At 53.3% G+C, this 8,811-nt stretch overlaps 1 protein-coding gene across 3 annotated transcripts in view; it reads left to right on the top strand.

Annotated features, from left to right (window-relative positions):
* Positions 1-643: 643 nt before the first annotated feature.
* Positions 644-8,811, top strand: part of GFRA1 (GDNF family receptor alpha 1) — a 203,016-nt gene continuing 194,848 nt past the window's right edge. The window contains exons 1-4 of one of the 3 annotated variants that reach the window (XM_049103309.1): positions 644-901; positions 1,770-2,081; positions 2,917-3,210; positions 4,420-4,503. In XM_049103309.1, the coding sequence (XP_048959266.1) occupies positions 2,042-2,081; positions 2,917-3,210; positions 4,420-4,503 (418 nt within the window). In that variant the 5' untranslated portion in view covers positions 644-901; positions 1,770-2,041. Of the gene's footprint in view, positions 902-1,296; positions 1,460-1,769; positions 2,082-2,916; positions 3,211-4,419; positions 4,504-8,811 lie in introns of those variants that run through there. The other 2 variants (XM_035708181.2, XM_049103310.1) reach the window with 2 other exon arrangements.

Genomic DNA, 8,811 nt, shown 5'->3' with positions numbered 1-8,811 from the left:
GTGTTGGGCGTTTAAATTTATTATTATTTTTAAATTTACTCTTGGAACCGTCAAGATGGAGGTTAGCTTATAAAATCCCGAAGCCAGGTCTGGTTTAAATGCAGTGGCCCGGGGGGTTCCGCTTTTGTCTCCTTGCCCGAGCTCCGGGAATGAGAGCGAGAGCGAGAGAGGCTGCGTGTGCATATGTGAGTGCGCGCGCGCTGGCGTGGATCGGTGCGTGGGCACATCCTGCGATCTCGGCGCCGAGGGTCCGAGTCCGAGTGCGTCTCTAACGCGCCAAGTCTTGAGTCATAGCCGCGAGTGACGTGGGGAAAAACTTTGTGTTCGGAAGGAGGGTCTGGTTCGATTGCACTAGGACGGGAGAAAGAGCCCTTGTGCATTGTGCCCTTTTGTGTCTGAGTGTGTGTGTGTGTCTGTGACAGCGAGGGGGGGTGGAGAGAGAGAGAGAGAGAGAGAGGCACCACTCGCGGCCCGCTGCATAGCGCTGCGTGTCCTGTGCGCGCGTGCTGGGGCGGGCGCCGGGTCCCGCCGCGGACCGCGGTCTCCATCTGCGGCGCCCTGTGCGCGAGCCTCAGAGGGGGCTGGCGGGTGTGCACTGGGGCGGCGGGAGCAGGAGCAGGCCCAGGGGCCTCAGGCTGGGAAATCTGGCCTCGGAACCCGCTAAGCCTCCGCGCGGCTTCCAGGATCCCTCACCGGCATCCGAGAGCAGCGGGGGGCTCTGCTCGGAAATCGTCCTGGCCCAACTCTGCCCCTCTGAGCCTCCAAGATTACCGCATCTTCTTCCTAGCGCAGAGAAGTGAGCCCGGAAAGGGAAGGAAGGGGCGGGGACACCCCTCAAAATAAATAAATAAATAAACAAACTGGCTCCCGTACACAGCTGGACACGGTCGGTTGAGTCCAGGTCGGTGGCATCCGGAGAGAGTTTTCTCATTCTGTGGATCTGGGAACCCATCGCCGCTCCTCCGTCCCCTTCGCCCCTCTTGCAGGCGCCCTTCAAGTTTGGGGTCCCGGGGACGCGCTCGGCTCGGGGCTGCACCTGCCCTGGCGCTCCGGGGCCGCCGGCCGGTGCGCTCGCCCCGGGCGGTGGCGTTGACGAGCCCGAGTCCAGGGCTCTGGGCGAGCGCGAGCGCGGCGCGGACACCGGGGAGGGAGCGGAGGACGCACCGCGGGTAGGGGCGCGCGAGCCGGGTTTCGGCTCCAGCCGGGACGTCGGTTCCCCCTCGCCCGGCTGCCTCTGAAAGGCGGCGAGCCCGGGGAGGAGCGGGGGACGGCGACCGGGGGCAGCGATTGGCGGTTTGGGTGCAGAGGGCCGGCGGCGGAGCGAGCGAGCTGGCTGGAGGAGGGGGCGGCGAACTTCAGCGAGAAGGGGCTCTTCCTGCGCCAGGGCTGGAGAGAGCCGCCGCCGCGCCGTGTGCTTCGACCCCAGGCAGCTGCTGGCTCCGCTCGCGCCGCTCGGAAAGTAACGTGATTTATTTATTTGCTTGCGCTCAGCCTCTTGGGTTGGCCCCGGTAGACACCCCTTGGACTTTGGGAGCTCGCGTCCGACCTCTCCAGCCCCCCCACCCCCGCCCGTGCGGGCGGCTCCCCGGAATACACGTACATGCGCCCCCTCCCCCCCGCGCGCCCCCTTCCTGCGCCCCGACCCGGTTAGGGGTGGGCCCTCACCCGGGCGCTAGAAAGTCCCCCAAGGCGGGAGCAGGGGAGGGCAGAGGGGCGGGGGAGGTTCTAGCGCTCTCGGCTCTCATTTCAAAGCGCGCTCTTCCTTCCAGGTTGGGTCAGACCTGAACCCCTAAAAGCGGAACCGCCTCCCACCCGCGCGCCAGCCGCCCGCCGGGAGCTGAGTCGCCGGCGGCGGTGGCGGCGGACGGACCCGGGAGTTTCCTCTCGCCCTGGATGGAGCTGAACTTTGGGCGGCCGGAGCAGCGCGGCGGGCCGGGGATCGCTGTGTGCTGAGCTCCCCCGACGAGACCCAGCGGCGGCTCGGGATTTTTTTTTTTTTTTTTTTTGGGGGGGGGGCGGGGACCAGCTGCGCGCCGGCACCATGTTCCTGGCGACCTTGTACTTCGCGCTGCCGCTCCTGGGTAAGTCGAGGCCGCCGCTCTTCTTCCCAACCCGCGGAGTCTTTCCGAGGGGTACTCGCGGCAGGCCCCCCACCCCCCAAATTGCTGCGCTGTTGCGCTCAGCGTGGGAGGGCGAAGTTCCGTTTTGGGGAAGGGGGTCTTGAATCCTCCGCACCCCGGGCTTGGGAGGCGGGGATGGCGCGGTACTTGCCCGCAGGTTTTGTGCTTGGTTTTTTATCTCCTGTGCTTTTTAATGGCCTATCCTGGCGGAGACTTAAGGGGTGCGAGCCCCCCCCCCACTCCACTGCACTCCACCCCGCCCCGTCCCCAGCCCGGGCACCAGCGCTCCTCGAGAGTCCCGGGAGCTCGCGGAGGCGCGGCGGGCAGGTGGGGTGTGGGCGAGCATCGGCCTGGGAGAGCAAACTTCGAAGGGAAAACTTTTCCCCGAATCGTGCCTGAGCGCTCGCAGACCCGGGCTCGTCCGCGCCTCGCCCCGCGCCCAGCCCGCGGCCGCCCTCCTCCCTGGAAAGCCCCGGGCTCCCGTCGGGCGGGGCCGAACCGGCTGCTCCCGCCCGCCTGCCCCGGAGCGGCGGGGCCGGCACGCGCGGTGCGCAGCGCGGGCTCCCGGGCAAACCGCAAAAAGCCCGCAAAACCAGGCGGGGCGGCGGCGGCGTGGGGGGGGGGGAGCAGGCGGCGGGAGATCCCGGGGCGCCAAGAGGACTCCCCCGCGGAGAGGGGCGGGCCCGCGGGCGAGCGCCGGGCACCCCCGGAGCCCGGGCGGGCGCGCGCCCTCCCCGGAGCCCGGGGCTCCGCGTCCCTGCCCGGCCGCCCTCACGCGCCCCCCCTCCGCCCGCAGACGTGCTCCTGGCGGCCGAGGTGAGCGGCGGGGACCGGCTGGACTGCGTGAAAGCCAGCGACCAGTGCCTGAAGGAGCAGAGCTGCAGCACCAAATACCGCACGCTGAGGCAGTGCGTGGCGGGCAAGGAGACCAACTTCAGCCTGACATCGGGTCTGGAGGCCAAGGACGAGTGCCGCAGTGCCATGGAGGCCCTCAAGCAGAAGTCTCTGTACAACTGCCGCTGCAAGCGGGGCATGAAGAAGGAGAAGAACTGCCTGCGCATCTACTGGAGCATGTACCAGAGCCTGCAGGGTACGCGCCGAGCGTCCTGGCCCCCCACCCCCATCCCTCTCCCCTCCAAGGCAGGCGGGCCCCTCGGCCGGGTCCCGCTGACCTCATCCTCCCTCGCTTCTCCCCAGCTGCAGAATGAGGACCTTTCATTGGCCCCCAGGGACAGCAGCAGCTGGTGTTTGCTGCCTCCCGAGCAGCATTGTTGGGGCCTGGTTGTTGGAAAACCCACGAGGGGGATGGGGGATACCACCCTTCCCCCCACCCCCCCTTGGGCCTGCTGACCTCTCTGAAACCTGGTCAGAGATCTGAAAGGACAGGCCAGGAACTCACAACTTCTCTCCAAGGAGAGAGCTGGCTTCAGAGGGTAATAATACAAAGACTTGCCCTGAATCGTGTCCGGAGTTCCTTGCCTTTCTTCCTCCCTTCTGTGTATTCTGACATAAGATAGAGAATTAAGAATAAAAGGTCCAGCAGAATCTATTCTGTCTTTACCTCCTCCCCAAAACCTGATCAAAGGCAGATGTGTGAAAAACCATTTGTCATCTTAGATTAGCTGAGTCTTGAACCAGCTGGTGTGGTTCAACCTTGGTTAACGCAGGCTTGGGGAGCAAAAGGACCGCTTGTCACAAGCATCCATTCCAGTGGGAGTTTCTTCGTCCTTGTGGGCCAGAGGTGGCTGGTGTTTGTAAATCTAACACAAACATCCAGCGCACTGAGTGTCTCTGCTGAGACACCCAAAATTTGTAACATACAGGTTTGACCTCTCAGCCTCTTCCTCTAGAGTCTATTACAATGAAAACCTGTTTTAGAGACTGTTTAATAGCCAGCATACTGGCTTTCTGACCACATGCCATGTTGAGGAGCAAAGAAATGGGGGCCTCTTTTGGGTCACTTTTCTTCCATTGGCTCCTGGAGGTAAGCTGGGCTGGTGACATCACTGGTTCCTTCCTCTCTTATTTCATTCCTTTGCAAAGAGTGGGAGAGTTTTCTGGCAAGATCAGGCTGGGTTGCTCTCCAGTGTTTTCATGGCACTCTGGGGAGAAAAAGGACAACAGAGGCAGAGGGAATGGAGAATAACCATAGCCAAATAGATGCATTTGAGATCTCTGAAAGTTTCAGCATCTTTTTGTTACACAATCATAACATAATTAGAATTTAGATCCAGCAACAAAAATTCCCTGAAATATGTCTGTTTTCCAGACCTAAGCCCAAGCTTTCTGTCGTTTTTAGGAAATGATCTGCTCGAAGATTCCCCTTATGAACCAGTAAACAGCAGATTGTCTGATATATTCCGGGTGGTCCCATTCCTACCAGGTAAGCAGGTTCGTGTTTTCACTCTGATGCCTTTGCCTGCTTGCAATCCGTTGGCTTGCTTGCATTCTCTTTGGCTCTCGGATAGTGTATAAGTAGATAGTTGAATGGCACAGCGTTTCTGGGAAATTAGAAATAGGATGATGATAATGAAGAAGCAGAATGCCTAGAGATGATTGTATGACTTGAAAGTAATTCTAAATGAAGTAATGTGGTGTGGTGATTTGAAAGAGGTTGGAGGGAGGTGACTTGTTTGAATTTTTTTTCACATTGAAATATGATTGGCTAGCTCTTGCATAGGGAGTGCCACTTCTGTCTGTAGGTGGCAATCATATTCCCTTCTTGCTACATACCATTCGCAGCGCCTCCCTGGAAATGGGATCCGTTTAAATGATGCCACTTATTTTATGAGACTTCTGAAGATAATCTTAGATTGTTGAACAATTTTGGATGGACTCGCTTGTCTGCCTTTGCTTTAAAAGATTAAGCTCTACCATTTGTTAATAATTCTATTTTTAATTTTTCCCGAGCAAGTGTGCCCACGTATCAGAGGATGTATTACTGCCCCCATGGCCCTTTAAAAAGTGGTCTCGTTTCCCATGGTTTGTTTTGTCTCTCTTTGCAATTCTGCGTTTGTTTTGGAAGTGAACTTAGTTTTAAGGATTAAGTTTTTCATAACACTGGCATTCAGACAGCCCCGTAAATAATGAGCAGGATAGTAATTTCTCTTAATGACGTACAGATTCCAGACTGATGTTGTCTTTATTTGTTTACTCTTAAGACATTTTCTCAAGTATATACAGCCATCACAAATGATATGTTTTCTCCGTGGTTATACATGGTGGTGAATGTTGAATTCTGTGAAATGATGGTTTGTTATTGGGGAGAGTGTTCTGGTGTTCTAAACATTGTCTCTTTTCCTGCAGAAAGCCATAGAACCAAGGGAGTATGTAAATAACGATATTATGTGTCAGTGTATCATGTATACATTCATTCACTTACAAACACGTATCCATTGAGTACCTACTATGTTCTAGCCATTGGGATTTTGGCAGTGGGCCAGAGACATGTCGCCTCTGCCCTCATGAATCTTAGGGACAGCCAGCAAGTGGCATTTATTAAGCCCCTATTATATTCCAGGCACTGTGTTAGAATTTTTTTTAAAGATTTTATTTATTTCTTTGAGAGAGAGAGAGACAGAGAGAGAGAGCAGGGGGAGGAGCAGAGGGAGAGGGACAAGCAGACTCTGTGCTGAGCACGGAGTCTCACGAGGGGCTCCGTCTCACCACTATCATGACCTGAATGGAAGTCAAAAGTCAGATGCTTAACCGACTGAGCCACCCAGGTGCCCCTGAGTGAGGCTTTTTATCATTGGGGCACATGGGTAGCTCAGTGGTTGAGCGTCTGCCTTTGGCTCAGGTCGTGATCCCGGGGTCCTGGGACTGAGTCCCACATTGGGCTCCCCGCAGGGAGCCTGCCTCTCCCTGTGCCTATGTCTTTGCCTCTCTCTCTCTCTTTCTCATGAATAAATAAATAAATAAATAATCTTTTTTTAAAAAAGATCTTTTTATCATTAACTTAGGTAACCATTTTCATGTGAATCTTAGGTATTATTATTTCCATTTTAGGAATGAGGCAATTGAGGCAGTGTGAGGTTAGGAAACCAGCCCAAGATCATAAAGCTCATGATTAGCAAAACCAGAATTTAAAACCAGACTCGTTTGGTTCTAAGCCTTTGTAATATCTGTCCCTTGCTACCCAGAGTATGGTCTTTTGACCAGTGGCATGGACATCACCTGGGAGTTGGTTAGAAATGTGGAATTTCAGGCTCCATCTAGACCTACTGAATTAGAATTTGTATTTTAAGAAGATCCCTGGGCTGGGTGCTTCATATAGGCATGAGACTTGGGAAGGATTCCTCTATATTATTATTTTGGTTTTGGTTCAGAGGAGAAGTGTGTGTGTGTGTGTGTGTGTGTGTGTGTGTGTTTTGGGATAAGATATGAGGGTTTAAGTTTAGTATCAGAGGCATTCATACATTGTCCAAATAATGCTAATAATTTCCACTCCACATCCCTACTAATAATGCTCCTGTCCCCTTGGCCCAGCGAGGGCGGTGTTTCAGGTACCAGAGGAAAGATGCACAGACACCTCTGAGCTCTCATGAGAGCAGGTCTGTAAGAACTGGGGTGGGATGTGGCCCATGGTATACCAGGAGTGAACCTGAACTTCCTGGTACTTTGAGGAGCAGTGCCCCCTGCCTGCTGCCTTCCCCCTAGAAGTCTTACTCCTTAGTCTTTGTGCTGATGCTTGGAGGGATAGGAGCCTTTCTGTGGACAGTGAGAGTGAGGAAGCAGGCAAAGAGGAAGGTTCACTTGGGTTTCAATTTCAGAACTGCTATGGACTGTAGGACTGCAACAGACTCATTTTCTCTCCTTGGCTCTCTCTTTTCTCTCTAGTCCTAATAGCTCATTATTCTGAGGGAAGATTGCGGTCACCTCCAGAACCCACCCATTCACTGGACTCTTCAATTATGTTTTCAATCCTTGCATCCATTCTACAGTTAGAAGGGCTTGGTCATTCCCAGATACCGCTGATTTGTCTGAATTTCTTTTATTGGTATTGGAAATTCTTCTGCATTTGGACCAAGCTTCACTCATTCATTTTCTTGGGTCCCTTTCTCAAACAGGTTTCTTTTCATAGCAAATATGACCCTGACTTTGTGAGACCTGTCCTGCTGAGAACCCAGGAGTCATAATGAATTAATCAGAGCCAGGAAGGCCTTGTCTGGAGCTACATTTTATCTCCCAAGGGCATTGAATTTAGGTTCCAGCACTAATGAGCTTTGACCTCTGACAGTGATGGTGTTCCCTAAGTGGGTATAAGGAAGCCAAATGGAACCTTGAGAGGTTTTAAGTCATTGAATAATGCATATTATCCAGTTTGGCATTTGTAGGATAGGAAAGGACAGAGGAGCAGGATGATAAATGTTGCTCTTCGTGGTTTGAATCTGAGTTTCTAGAACATCTCTTCAGTCTTGAAAATCTCTCTGAGGAAACCAGGACAGCAGGGCCTCTGCCTTTTACAGATATGGTAACAATCAGAGTTTCCATATTTGGGTTTCTTTGCCCAATGTGAACAGAATGTTTATCCACATACATTAAGTGTGAGCTGAATCGTCTCACTGAACAAGACATGTTTGACATTTTCGTGTTTCCATTTTCTTCGGACTCCTCAAACCCACAGCCATCTTTGCCATTGTTTACTTGATCACCAGTTAAAAAGCCATATTGAGGTGCTGTCAGTGGCCTGGCAGGAACAAGGAAGGGAACAAAAATGAGATCGAGTCTAAAACCTGTCATCTCTGTTCTGAAGCCTGAGCTGCAGGAAGGATATCAAACAGCCTCGTCAGGCGAGAACTGGGAAATTGCAGTGGGACAGCCCTTGTGGAAATGTGTTGGTAGAAGCATTTGGCCTTGAAAGTACTTTTAAGAGCTCCAAGAGGGGCCTTTGTTGTGGGTTGATGTCAGTGTGGTTTTTTGGGGTCTCAAAAAGGAAGAACCAGGCAGTGAGTGGGAGTGTGTACAAAGGAAAGAGGGAACCAGTGCAAGAAGATGTTGGAGGAGAGGCCACGGAAAAGTATCTTGGGAACCAAGAGGGCAGAGTCATGTGGGCACACGGAGCCCCAGAAGACGAAACCACCACGTATGTTTCACATCTGCCATGTCTCTGCTCCTTAGCTTTGCCTTTTCTTCCTTGTGCAAATTCTAGAAGCAGCAAGAAGTAAATAGTGATTTGAAAGGGACATGAACCTTTTGGCCATGTATTTAGACTCTTTGGAGGGGGAGAGCAAAGTAGCAAGAAATTTTGAAAGTACAGTGGGTGACAAGAAAAGCCTGAGGATGGAGGATCAAGGAGGATAAAAGCACCTCTATGGCAACAAGAGAAAAAGGGGGCTCCGGGGTATCAAAGTATTGACTGGGAGGTCGGATTTTGTAGAGAAGAGTCAAGAGATGCCAGCCCTTTCTCAAAAATCACCAAAGCCAGTGGTATTGCAAATAGGAAGCGAGAAAGATATGGGGAAAGAGATATATTAGGATTTGAACATGCTGACTCTGTTTTGGTGAAAGTCAAAGGTCTAGCTCTCCGGCTCTGTCATCATTTCCTGCCAAGTCCTAGGAGTGGTCTAGACCTTCCCAGAAAGCCTTTAGGATCTTGACATCAGTTCCCATGCAATTGGAAATAGTTGCTTCAGGAGGAGATGCCCCTAAATGCTCTTTTGAGTCTGGCCCCTTTTCCTGAATGAGGCTG

Source organism: Canis lupus, chromosome 28 (assembly GCF_003254725.2).
Source record: "Canis lupus dingo isolate Sandy chromosome 28, ASM325472v2, whole genome shotgun sequence".
NCBI lineage: Eukaryota > Metazoa > Chordata > Mammalia > Carnivora > Canidae > Canis > Canis lupus.
The sequence above is the reverse complement of the archived record's forward strand: the minus strand, read 5'-3'. Positions and strand labels throughout refer to the sequence as shown.